At 46.0% G+C, this 13338-nt stretch overlaps 1 protein-coding gene across 1 annotated transcript in view; it reads right to left on the bottom strand.

Moving 5' to 3' along the window:
- Positions 1–384: 384 nt before the first annotated feature.
- LOC147668706 (lymphoid-specific helicase-like) overlaps positions 385–13338 on the bottom strand; it is a gene marked incomplete at its 3' end in the record, with an annotated part of 82801 nt that continues 69847 nt past the window's right edge. Inside the window, exons 5-6 of the mRNA XM_086948493.1 lie at positions 581–614; positions 385–492 (exon numbers count right to left, since the gene is read on the bottom strand). Coding sequence (XP_086804619.1) covers positions 385–492; positions 581–614 — 142 coding nt within the window. The remainder of the gene's footprint in view (positions 493–580; positions 615–13338) is intronic.

The following is a 13338-nucleotide window of genomic DNA, read 5'->3' as shown; positions in this document are numbered from 1 at the left end:
ACTAACTATTGTTCCCACCCCATACGTGTCATTTAGGCCTGGGCCAATGTAGCCAATTTGGGTTCTGAGCTGTAAAAGTAATTTCATTCTTTTTCTTGGGAATTTGGGGCAGTCTTACCTGAATCCTTCCCTGGTTAGTCAACATGACAACCACAAATTGTCTTTTGGTTAACAAGCCTACTGCATACACCAAATGCTTTGTACAGCTTTCAAAACTTGACAAAAGCTCCCTACAATTTGTGAGAGTACTCTGGACATGTATCATCAACAAAAAGTAGGATGTCAGGGGTACTATTGCACATCAAAGTGACAAATACATTAAAAGCAATTTCAACAAATCCATTTCAACCAATAGGTGTTTGAATATCGTGCTTCAAAACAAACACTGAGCTACAGCCAAAAATGTGGCTTCAGTACTACTTGACAGATTTACCTCTTTTGACATGACATCTGAAATATGGTAATCTTCTCTACCCCTTTTCTTTTTCGCAGCTGCAAAAGGAATTTTATATGCTTAAATAAAATTAACAAAAAACAGAAGTAGGAGATTTTTTTTTAAAGTGAACAACATTCAATGTACCTTGCTTATCTTTCTCCTCAACTTGTTTTTCTGCCTGCAAGATAAACAAGTAAATGTGTTATGAACACCCTAAACCATAAATATCACTGAATACCAACACATGCATTCAAGAACTAAGGGTAACGTTTTCACTTTAAAAACTCCAGGCTAAGCACCTAGTAAACATTGTTTTACACATTTCTATATTGGAATATACAGTGAAATGAATTTATGCACAATTTTGTAAAGAGTATATCAATGGTGATTCAATGTGTTGCAAAAAAACAGTTTTACGCTGTAGACAGACAACATGCCTTCAACTGAAGGTAAAGGGATTTCTTTTTCTTAATTTTACCCTTTTTTTACTTCTTTGGTATTCCAGTTACTTATCTATATCTCCATTTTAGCAAAGTTAACAGTAAATATGTCACTTGTAACATAGGTCAATGAGATACATTAACGGTTATAAAAAAATGGACTCAGTTTCTTTTGTGTTCCAATATCTATCTATCTATACCCTCTTCCAAATGGATGTACCAGTCCATTTAAATGCAGGTATTCCAAAAGTAAAAAAGTCGTAGATTAAAAGTTTTTAATTTAGGGTTTTATCAACAATAAAACTCAGTCAAGGCTACAGTTGTACCTTTTCTACAAGTTGGATGAGGGGGTTTCCTATAGGAATATTTTTTCCCCATAGTTTATAACAAAATTACAACCGTTCAACATGAAGACTAAAAATCTAGTGTGAGAAGTTAGCCTGGAATATGATGTCCACTATTCTAGTGGGCACCTTGCACCAGTCTAACCGACCCTTATGATGGTGGTTGTAAAGTCAACCTTGTAGATCAGCTATCCTAGTGGTAGCATGGACCTGCAGTCTTAGGCTAAAACTTCAGAGAGCATGTGAAGGAAGCTGTTTTACCAATTATAATCCCTTGAATACCAAATGAAAGGACACCACACAAGGTATATACAAAATATTTATGTATTTATTACTAACACCACCCCTCTGAACTCTTTATGAGGTCAGAGATTGAGATACATAACGCAATCCACGCAGGAAGGGAAGATTGGCTTCAGGTCAGACCAGCAAGGTCTGGGGAGCTTCTCCTTTGCAGGGAAGCTGGAGCAACCAGGCAAGCGGTAGTTTCACAAAGTCGTCTTCGGAGGGCTCACTAGCCAAGGGGCTAGCAACCGGGAAGATGCGTTGAGCTGAAATGCAGGCGCAGGCCCCACGCGGCACTCGTGGAGTGTGGAGGGCTGAGCTTCAGTGCAAATGCTGCTCGGGTCTGGGGCTTCTCAATCTCCAATGCACAACTTCGAGGGTACCTCAGAAGCTGCACGGTTAGCAAAGAGCAGGTAGTCCAGGGTGTCCGGTCCCACGTCTCTCGTGTCCGCCACGGGTCTCAGCTTTGATGTGGATCGGAGTCGGAGAAGTCTGGAAGTACAGTTCCTGAGTCGCTGAGTCTTCAGGTTCCGGCGAGAGCATCGACAAAGCAAACCGGCAAGTTACTGGTGGTGCCTGTTTGCACAGGGTGGTCACTCCTTGACCACAAGGGAGAGGTCTTCAGTCTTCTAGTCGGAATAGAACGAAGGTCTAAGAGTTTCGTTTCAGTCCAGGATAATCCAATGTCTCTAGACACAGCTCCTATCTTATACTAAACTAAGGGGCTTGATTACCTGCTAGGTCCCTCCTATGGGTGTAACCGCTCAGGTGAGGGTGCAGCACCACTATTGGCATGAAAAACAGTGTAAGGCTCCTTGCAGCACAGGGCCTGAATCTCACTCACCCAACGGGCTGAAGTGATGGCTACTAACACAGCCTTCCAGGTCAAATGCTGCAAAGACGCATTATGAATAGGCTCGAAAGGAGCACCCATTAATTTGGTGAGGACAATATTAAGCTCCCAGGAAGGAGAGGGGGACCTCACTGGTGGAAACACTTAAAGCCCCTCTAGCAAATCTTTGACCACAGGCATTTGGAAGAATGAGGTCTGGGTAGGAGACTTTCTATAAGCGGTGATAGCAGCTAAGTGGACCCTGATGGCGGGGTAATTCAGGCCTGACCTTGCCAAGTGCAGTAAGTATGGAAGAATCACTTGCTCCTGACCTAGAGTCGGTTCAAGAGCGCTGTCCTTACACCAAAGGTAAAATCTCTTCCACTTGAAAGCATAAGACTTTCTGGTGGAGGGCTTCTTTGCTTTTCTAAGAATGTCCATAGTCAGCTGAAAGGTCTAGATGGCCGTACTGGATGACCTCAGGAGCCATGCAGACAACCGAGGGAAGGGAGATTGGGATGAAACACTCCCCTCGTTCTTGGTCAGCAAGTCCAGGTGGCAGGGCAGCCTCCGGTGAAGAACCTCTGACAGTTGGAATTGATCTGGGTACCACCACTGGCGTGGCCACTCTGGCGCTATCAGGATCATTCTGGTGTTGGTCCTGTAGAACTTCTGTATGACCGCCGGGATCAGAAGGAGAGGAGAAAACTCCTACAGCAATGTCTGCAACCAGCTGATTAAAAGTGCATTCCCCTGTGATCCCTGCTGAGAGTATCTGGACTCGAAGACTGGGCATTTAGTGTTTGCCACGTCTGCAAACAGATTGATGTCCGGCACTCCCCATTGCAGAAAGACCTCTTAAGCAACGTCTTCGTTGAGCACAGAGTCGTGCGCTTCTACGAAGTCCCTGCTGAGGCAGTCTAGCTGAACATTCAGGGTCCCTGGAAGATGGACTGCAACGATTGAGACCTCTCGCCAGCAGCCACTGCCAAATGGATTGAGCTTCCAGAGACAGGACTCGTGACCTGGTGGCTCCTGGTTTGTTCAGATAGAACATCATTGTGTTGTCTGTCTGAACCTGAATGTGGCTGATACAGGGCCTTGAGCACCAGATGAACTGCCCGGAGCTCCAAGAAGTTGATGTGATAACTTCTTTCTGTCTCGGACCAGAGACCTTGTACCTGAAGCTGGCCAATATGATCTCCCCAGCCTTGCATTGAGGCATCTGTGACCACCGTCTGTGTCGGAGGAGTCTGATCAAAAGGGACCCCTTGTAGCAGGTGAGAACGTTTCATCCACCATCTGATGGAGTCCCTTGGCAACTTGGTGAAGAGAGACATGATCTTCCCAGCGACCTGACCTCCGAGACCAATGATCCTCAAGTGCCTGTTGCAGAGGTCGCATGTCAAGGCGTGCATTGGGCACAATGTAGATGCACTAAGCCATCGATCCCAGTAGTGAAGACACTGGTCTGGATATGGGACTGTGTCGAGAAGGATGCTACACTTAAGAATTGATGACCATCTCTCCTCCGGACACACGCTTGCCTCTACGGAGTCCAGGGAGGTGCCCAGATGGTGTATTCGTTGGGTGGGGTTGAGAACAGACTTCTTGTAGTTGACTTGCAACCCCAAGGAATGCAGCAGGTTGAGGCAGTACAAGAGATGGCTCTGGAGTAGAACAGGTGTGAAACTCTTCAGGAGCCAGTCGTCTAGGAAGGGATAGACTAAGATCTTCCAGCTGCGGAGGAAGGCAGTCACCACGCCATGCACTTGAAGAATGTCCACGGGGCAGATTTGAGGCCGAACGGAAGCACTCTATACTGGTGACGAGAGACCTGAAACCTGAGAAATTTGCGATGTTTCACCGAGACAGGTAAGTGAAAGTAGGCGTCCTGCAGGTCGATGGCACTCATCCAGTCCCCCTGGTGAAGGTGTGGAAAGATTCAATGTAGGGCTAGCATACGGAATTTCTTCTTTCTGATAAACCTGTTCAGCAGGCGCAGGTCGAGGATAGGTCTGTACTCTTTGGCTACTCCTCGCTTTTGGACTAAGAAGCAGCAAGAGTATAACCCCTGGTTTCTTTGGAGAGATGGGACAGACTCTATGGCCCTCTTGGAGAGGAGGATAGATACTTCGTCCTGTAACAGTTGACTTTGTAGTTTGGGAAGGCGCTTCAATTGCTGAGGGGGGAGACTTGAACCTCAGCAAATAACCATGCTGCACAATATTCAGCACCCATTTGTCTCTTGTTATGGTTTCCCCACTCTTCCAGGTGGGAAACGATACTCCCTCACACCGGAGTGGCGAACGGGTGCGGAGGAAGCAATGCCTCACTGCTTGGGAGGCTGCTTGGAGGTGGACTGTTGGTGCTTGTTATTTCCTCTTCCAGGGCGCTTTGATGGAATTGGAACCTCTGTTGGTTCTGGGAGGACCATTGAGGGGTTTGAACCCCATACTGGAAGGAACGTTTGTCCCCCTGACTAAAACATTTGGGGAATTCTTTGCGCTTCTCCAGGCCAACAGCCTTGACAGTGTCCAGCTCTGTCTTCATTTTATTTATCCCCTCATCGGCGTGAGCTCCGAACAAGGAGGAACCATTAAATGGAAGAATCTTTTTCTGAGTGTCAGGCTTGAGGCCTGTGAGGCGCAGCCAGGCTGAGCGTCGTGAACAGACCCCATGGAAGTAACTATGAGCGGCAAGATCTGAAGCGTCCGCTGCAGCACTTATAACTCGATTGGCCACTAGACCACCTTCCAGCAGAATTTCGCTGAAGTCCTGCAGGTCTTCATTGGGGAGCTTTTCAGTGAACCTTGTCAGGGAATCCTAAAGAGACCTATCATATCGTCCGATAAGAGCCGAGGCCCTTGCAATCTTCATGTAAGAAGCCGAAGTATTGCACATCTTCCTGCCATAGGAGTCCATCTGCTTACTGTCCTTCTCAGGGGGGGGACAGAGGATGAAGCAGACCGGGGGGGACAGAGGATGAAGCAGACGCTGAGTGAGATCTCATGGCTGCTGCCACAATGACAGTCTGCTGGTGGATCAGCTCTGAGAAATAAGGGATCCTCTGCTGGTGCCTTATACTTTTTGGCAATCCTGGATGGGACAGAACCCACCGTAGCAGGGTTGAGGAAGGTAGCCATAGCTGGTTCCAATAATCCTGGCACCAAAGGAAGCAGCGGTCTGGGAGCTGTACGAATATTGTAAGGTGTTGAGGATGATGGCCTTTGGAACCACAGGGGTATGCAAAGTGATGTTCAATTTCTTCGCACCCCTACCCAGCACATTTATGAACGTCGCAATGTCATCGATAGGAGACCCCCGCGATGGAGGAGTTGAGGAGAAGGTCAAAGAATAGTCCCGGACCTCCGACCTCGTGGAGGAAACCATGTAGGGGATCTTGTGCATCTCCCCTTATGGGGAAGGCCGTGATGAGAGCTGTGGCAACCCCTGGATCAAGACCGGTGTACAGAAGGCGATCTTGGCCTAGAAGATGATCTTAGTCTTCTGGGGGAAGATTTTGATGGACTAGCAGGGACGGTTCTCGGAGGAGAGGTCCTGGAAGGAGAGTACATGCGAGAATAGTCCTAGCCCGAACTCCTGGGGTCGCCTGTCCCGACACCTTCCAGCCAGCAAGGTGAGACCATAGGCCCTCTTCTCTCCAGGTCTGAGAGATTTCTCCGGTAAAATCTGTACAGTATGCAGTTGTGGGGATGAGGACTTGTCCCCAGATGACGATCTGGACCTGGATCTTGATGTACGCCAGGTTTCCTCTGCGGCAGCTGTAATTTGATCCCTTGACGTCGAACGCCTCGACATCGACGTCACCATCAGCATCGATCGAGCAGATGGGCTATGGGAATGACGTCCCTCTCTCGACAGTGGTCCGGACGAGATAGCCTACGGTGATGCGGGGACCTCGGCGTTTACCTTAGACGTTGGTCTGGGGAGCTCGGCGTCGACCTTAAACGTCGGCCTGTGGACCTTGACGTCGATCTCCCACGAAGTCGTGCTGGCGACAATCTTCTTGACGTCTAGTGGTGGGACCTAGAGGATGCTAGACGTTGACATGCACACTTGCGGCGAGGTGCTAGTCATGACTCTCGACGCCGACCCCCTCGAAGGTGGCGGAGAGCGTCTCTATGTCGACGGAAGCCTCAACGTCGACTGAGACTTTCCAGGTCTCTCAGGACCCACAGCCTTCGAGCCCAAAGTGCTGTGCATAGACGCCGACTTACTTATATGCGTTAGTTGCCCCACGGAGTTGACAGAGAGAAGCTTTCGAGTAATATGATTTGGTCACAGGAGCATTTTTTCAAATATCAGCCTCAGCGGGTAATTCGTGCCCTTGATTGAAGCATCTCACTAGTTTGTGACCTCGCCCACGACTTCACGTAGCTGCCTCACGGAGTCGACTGAGATAAGCCTCCGAGTAATGTGATTCTGTCAAAGGAGCAGGTTTCCAAATAACAGCATTAGCGTGTAACTCGAGCTCCTGATTCAACCACCGTTGAAGTTTGTCAAACACGGAAATGGCTATTTCACGTGTTATTCAATTAACATGATGTTCTAACAAATCAGTTCAAAGTGACCTATAAAGTTGTCACCATTCACGACGCCCTTAGTGCCAAGTGGAACAACGCCTCTCGCCTGTGTGTCTATTATAGTATTGCCCCTCCCCACTTCTCCCTGTCCTGCACACGTCCTGATGAAGACCCCGTATAAGGATTTAAAGTAGCCTACGGCTAGGGGTCGAAACGTCGACGCCTCTTCCTTCTCAGACCTCCGGCACATGCCCCTGAACATTCGGAATTGTGTTTGTGTCCGTTGAATGTCTGCCATATAACAGTTTCCTAAAGGATGCCTTTAAAAATTTAGGCATTTTGTATCAGATTTGTTTTGATTTTGATTTGCAGACTGTTATAACTCATAATTCTTTATGACTGTACTTTTCCTTTGACTTGACATCGCCCTGAGCACATCCTCCCTCCCCTCCTTTCCTTTTCTTACTGGGGTTATTGATTAGAGATGAAATTTTCCAAACTGATTGTAACTCGGTATTGTTAAATAAAGAACAATACTTGTCATTCATCTGATTAATATCCCTTGATTAATGGTTGTGTTATTCAGTGTTAGTGTGTGTTGTACATAACACGCTCTCCTTGCGGGGGCCCTCCTTTACACATACCAGACTTACTTATATGCGGCGGAGAATCTTGACGCCGCAATGGTGATTTATCGCTCAACGCTGAAGAGTGTCTGGGTCTCTTCGACGCTGAATCTCCCGCTACCTTCTTCTTTCTGGACTCAGAAGAGGTTGTATGTCGCAGTTTTCGGTGTAGTTTGCTTGAAGAAGGTGATCTGAAGTCTCCATGGTCACCTCCATGATAACTCTTGTCCTTCTCCAGCTGGGCATGAAGTTTAATACGTTCCCTGTGACGCAAAGTCCGCCTTGAAAACTTCTGACAGTGGTAGCACTGGTCAGGAGTGTGTGAGGATGGAAGACAATACACAGTGTGGATATGCCAGTGCCATCTTCTTGCCACAGGAAGGGCATTTCCTGAATAAAGCTGGCATTCTGACTGGAAAAAGTTATGGTAAAACCAAAAAACAAGTAGAATAAGCCTTTAGGAGTCAGAAAATGTCGAGTTTCCTGAGAAAAATACCAATTATATCACTCAGTCAAAAAACTGAAGAGCTCAAACTCCAGGATCCTCACAGAAGGAGCCGGAAAAAAGAACTGACCTAACTGCCACCTGTGGTGGATCATGGGAGCAAGGGTCTCCTGCAGGTCTTAAAGGCATGGTACCCCTACTCTAATGCCTTAAAGGCAAGGTGTCAGTTTTTCTTTGTTTCTTAGTACTCTACTGCAGTCTACTGGCAAATGCCGGCAACTACAAGCTGCCGGCAACTACAAGCTTTCTCTATGGCAATAAAGCATTGTTGTATGGCAATTTGTTTACTGCTTTCTCTTTTTCCTTATGGGATGGGAAGGTAAGTACTACAAAGCAAACCTATTTAATTTCAGCATTTTTGCCATGCTGGAAACATTTTAGGCTGCATGTATATGTTTTCACAAATGCATATATATGTATTTTTCTATATGCTCCGGGATCCCGCACATGGGCGGGGATTATTCGTAGATTATGACTATTGATGAGGATCCCCTGGATGAGAACTGGTTTCATCCCTTTTTTGTTTCTTTCTTCCTATGTGTGGTCGTTGTGTGGGTAGACCAGCGACTTCTGCTGGACACAGGTGGCAGAACTGATTTCAGTGCTCTGAATGATGGGTTTACGGGGGCACCATCCACCCAGGACCTACACTTGCACAGGAATAATCTACTTCAACTTGATTCTGGTGCAGGTCTTACATGAGGTCTTACTGGAGAGGGGGGGGGGGGGGATGGGTGGGGAAGGACTGTGACCACGCAGGCACATTTACTCAGGGCAGGATATCCAATGACAGAAGGCCTGTTACAGCAGCCCTGAGAAGATATTTATCAATGTCAACACGTGGAAGGGGGGCTGAATTGGGGGAGATCAAAGGCAAGGAGAATGATGGTATTGCCATAAAGTTGCATATAATTAAGAAACTCCCCTATACCCTTTCATGGCTGTATAACCAGCCAGAAAATAGGGATAAGAGACCTAAAGTTTATAGCTAGTAAAAACACAATAATCTCTAAATTCCTTTTACAAAATCATGGACATTAGTAGGGAGAGAGACATAGCAAGAAGATAACGGAGGGGGATACAGTGAAAAGGCAAACGCGGCTGGGGAAGGGAGCTGTGTATTGATAGAGAGTCCCTCCCTCCAGAGGTTGCCTCATAGTCCACCATGTGAGGTACAGATATCCTCCTAACAAATAGGTTTGATTGCTCACAACCCCCCCAAGCACATCAGAGGCCACTGAAAGGGTGAGCGACCCAGGCTCTGAGCTAGAGCCAAAGAAAAGAAGTGCCTGTGAAAAGCCTCAAGGCAGACCACGTGAGCCCAGCCTGGAATTAAAAAGTATAATCCTAAACCTTAAGAGCAATGTAATGGTTAGCGCAGAGACTTCTGGACAGAACCAAAAGGACAGTCAGAGAGCATGCAAATTCCACGACTCTAAATTAGATTACTCCGCAGAGCAGACAAGGCTTCTGGAGGAAAATATGGAGATATTAATCCTAGGCCTTCAAAATAACATGCAGCAGATATGATTCTTGAAACAACAAAATAGGCAGCTAATGGAGGATACACAAAGAATAGAGATGCATGCCAGGAGAAAAAATTCAAGAATTCCTGGTGTCTCCCAAGGCGTGAAAAGGCAGTATTCTGAAAGAATTTGTAATTAAGCTTTTGAGGGCAAGACCCTTGAAGTAAAGGTAGGACCTTGACCTAGAGGAGGATATATAGAGGTTTCATAGGGACCCCTAAAGATGTTGTAAAAGTCATGGGACCACTCAGAATGCTGGTTAATTTCTTAACATATTCAATTACGAAATGAAAAAAGAAAAAAACATTTATCGAATGCATTAAACACAATGGATTCTAAGCGCTAAACCAAAAAAGCAGAACTCCACCCCCCTCAACTGCTACAGTGCCTAAAAGAGCCAAGATGAGAATAACCAGGTTTCAAAAGATTTTTTTTTAAACAATAAGAAGCCTTGCTTAGAGATGTTGGCAGCCACAGAAGAGAAACAGCCGCCCCATCAAACTTTACAAAAGCTAGGAATTATAACTTTCCTACCCGAGGAGGAACTAAGCATCCTACCTGGAGCATACAATTAAAAACAGCAGAAAAATGTTTCGACCCTTTATCTAGGAAGACCGAGCAAATAGCGTTAAAAGGAGATGCGCATTCTAATAGGGTGCCAGTACAGCGTGCAAATGCCCTCAGTCATTTGGGGCTATTAAGACTAAGAAAAGACTGCATTCTGTGCCACCTACAGTTTACAAAGAGTATGTGTTAATATTCAGGTATAGGGCACTGCAGTAGTCCAGTCGGGAGAAGATTAAAGAAATGACCACGAAATTACCAAATTCATCCAAAGGGCATAGAACTTTATTGGACACTGGGCCTCTTGTTGGTGAGGAAATGAAGGCGTTATGTATTGTTAACGTAGGAGAGAAAGTTGTTGTGACAGAGGATGATCCGGCTAGAGTGCTCATGCATGCACTATACAGGGTTGGGCTCCAGGAAGGTCCTCAAGGAACACCACAGGTGAGGTCACAGGCGTTTAGATGTACGGTGCCAGGCTGACTAGGTCCTTCCAGTCAGGAAAGAGCAGATCCATCAGAGTGTGTGCCCATGGATTTCTATGTCATGTAGGCACTGGGTAAGGATAGGGTGGGAGAGAGTGTCAAAGTCAGCAGAGAGGTCCAGGAAGAGGAGGGCTGCATTGTCTCTTCAATTTAGTCATGCAGCGGTCATCTGTGGGGAGGATCAAGGCAGTTTCCGTGCTGTGGTTGGTCTGAAACTAAACTGCGTAGTATTGAGGAGTTGGTGGTTGCAGGGGGTTGGTGGTGACAATCGTATTGGGTGAGGAGTTGGTTGATGATTTTCTCTAGAACATTAGCAGGGACTGTTAGCAGGAAGATCGGTCTGTTCTTGGCAAGCGTAGTGTTTATTCAGCAAAGGAGGACAGCTTCACGTTTCCAAGCAACTCAGTAGGTCCTGGAAGAGGTGACGTGTTCAGAATGATGTGTTGCAATCTGGAGTAGGTGGGAAGAGGGCAGGGATCCGATACAGCCCTCTAGTAGATGGCCTTCATTATGGTGGCAGTTTCTTCTGGGTGATGACAGGCTACTGGTTAGCATTTTGTTCTTTTGAGAAGACAGAGGCATTTGGTAAGGTCTGTTGGGTTGAAGTTGCTATAAATGGCAGTGATTTTGTTGCTGAAGAATTGATCAAGATTGGTGCAAAAGTCGGAGGTGCCACAATCAATGGGCTTCTTTAGGTGCTGGTATTAATGTGGTCTGCCAGGGCAGCCTGTATGGTGGTCAGGATCATTGAACAATAGCATCTCCGGGCTGATTTGAATGTGCTCTGGTCTGCTTTGCCCCTGCTCATGCTCCAGTTGTTTGCAGTGGCTTTTCATTATTCCTCCATGTACCAACTGGCCTATGGTCTAGGTCTTGTTGTACTGCTGTTGATCCAATTGTTGAGATTCTGGATGGCTTGGGAAGGCTGCTGCTGTGTTCATGTCAGTGGGTGATACGTTTTTTTCCAGAGGGAGCTGGTTGGTTGGTTGGTGGTGCATGAGCACTAGATTGGGACAGGGATGCTGAATTTGACGAGGGTGTGGTCGGTCTAGGAGTTTGCCGTGAGTGTCTCAGACACGGTCGACAATGGTAAAAAGATGGTCAAGGAGGAGTCTGGAAAGTGGCAGGTCCTTTTACTTGTTCGGGAGGCCCAGACTTCCAAGGTCTTTATTGAGTTTTTTGAGTGGCTTGGGGGGCTTTGGCTGTACAAAGAAATTCATTTTTAAGAAGTGAATATGAACTTACGTGGCATATTTTCACATGCCCAAAATAGGATTGTATATGGTTGCATATTTATGCAAAAACATAATTCACAAATGTTATGTCGTATGCCTGGAAACCTGCATCTGTGACTACTTTCCAGGTGTACTTTCGTGAATCCCTGAAATTTGCCTGCAATGCACTTTTATTGAAAAGCGGAACCCACAAGTCCTGTTTTTCTACACACACACACATTTATTTTTTAAAGTGCTCACATGCATAAAACAAGACTAAATGATGCCTTTGCGAAAGGCATTCTAAATTCTCCTCAACACCTGCATGAAAATCTAGCAAAATGTCTAACCTTTGAAAATGTTTTCCAAGTCACAAATAATATTGGATACTTTATTTTGGAAGCAAACTGGTAAACTTAATTACATGCTTTTGCTTATTTTGCATGTAGTAAAGAAGCATTCTGGGAGCAAGATAAATGGCCACAAATTAGTTTGCAGCAGTGTGCAAACATGTTTGCAAACTTCTGCAAATGTTATATTGGAAGCACTGCCAGCATTGAAAGTTGTGCTTTCACTTCACCGTATTTCCTTAGATCTCACACGCTAACAGAAAGGATTTACATTAATACACAAATCCCATTTCTGAACATCTACATACAGGTGAAGACCTCAACTTTGCCACTGTGTGGTGGGTTAAAGGTTTGTCTGCTGCAATGTTAACTGGCAGCGAAAGGGCTTCTGTCACAGTGGTTGGGACTACATGTCTTGTGAACAAAAACATGGTCTGTCCTTGACCAAAAACAATATGTCCTGGGCACCGGGCGATTGGAATTCCACACCCCAGGATTTTACCCATAAAGAAATGCACAATAAAAGCTAAGTGTGCATTTTGCCACAGGTTAAAGATCCAAGGGAAAAGACAAAGGTAACGATGCATATGAGCAGTAAGAGACCAAGATGTCTACCAGCTAGATATTTTAATTTCATTTAAAAAACAAAAGCCCCACCTCCCCCAAAGAACTAGCAGTATTTGTAAATAAACAATTCACCTCCAGTTTCTTCATTATCAAGCTATACCAGTCTTGTCAGAATCCTTCATATTCTCTAAAAACAAACACCTAACTTCTGTCTGAACAAGGAGAACTGGAATCTCCGCCATGCACCAGTTAACCAACCTAGATACTACAGCAAGGCCAACACCACCATGTCAGGCACCTCGTTTTTTTCAGCCTGCAGCTGTATCCTTACAGCCTGCATTACTGAGTTCAAGTTAGGTTTGTAGCTCGCACAATCACCCAGAAGGTTATTCTGGCACCGAGCAGATGAGTCTAGCCAAACCAAGGGCCTAGGGGGGACTACTCAAAAAGCCAGGTCTTCAGCTTCTTGTGGAATTAGAGGCCGATGCCCTTATGTGTAGCAGCAGTTATTTCCACACTTTAGGAGCAATGTAGGAGAAGGCTCACCAGCTTGATCAAGTTTCCAGTATGCGTGGGATTTCTGCAAGTAGGAGTCTGGACAAGTGTAGGTGTCTTGA

The sequence above is a fragment of the Lissotriton vulgaris genome, unplaced genomic scaffold, assembly GCF_964263255.1.
Source record: "Lissotriton vulgaris unplaced genomic scaffold, aLisVul1.2 SCAFFOLD_5614, whole genome shotgun sequence".
NCBI lineage: Eukaryota > Metazoa > Chordata > Amphibia > Caudata > Salamandridae > Lissotriton > Lissotriton vulgaris.
The sequence above is the reverse complement of the archived record's forward strand: the minus strand, read 5'-3'. Positions and strand labels throughout refer to the sequence as shown.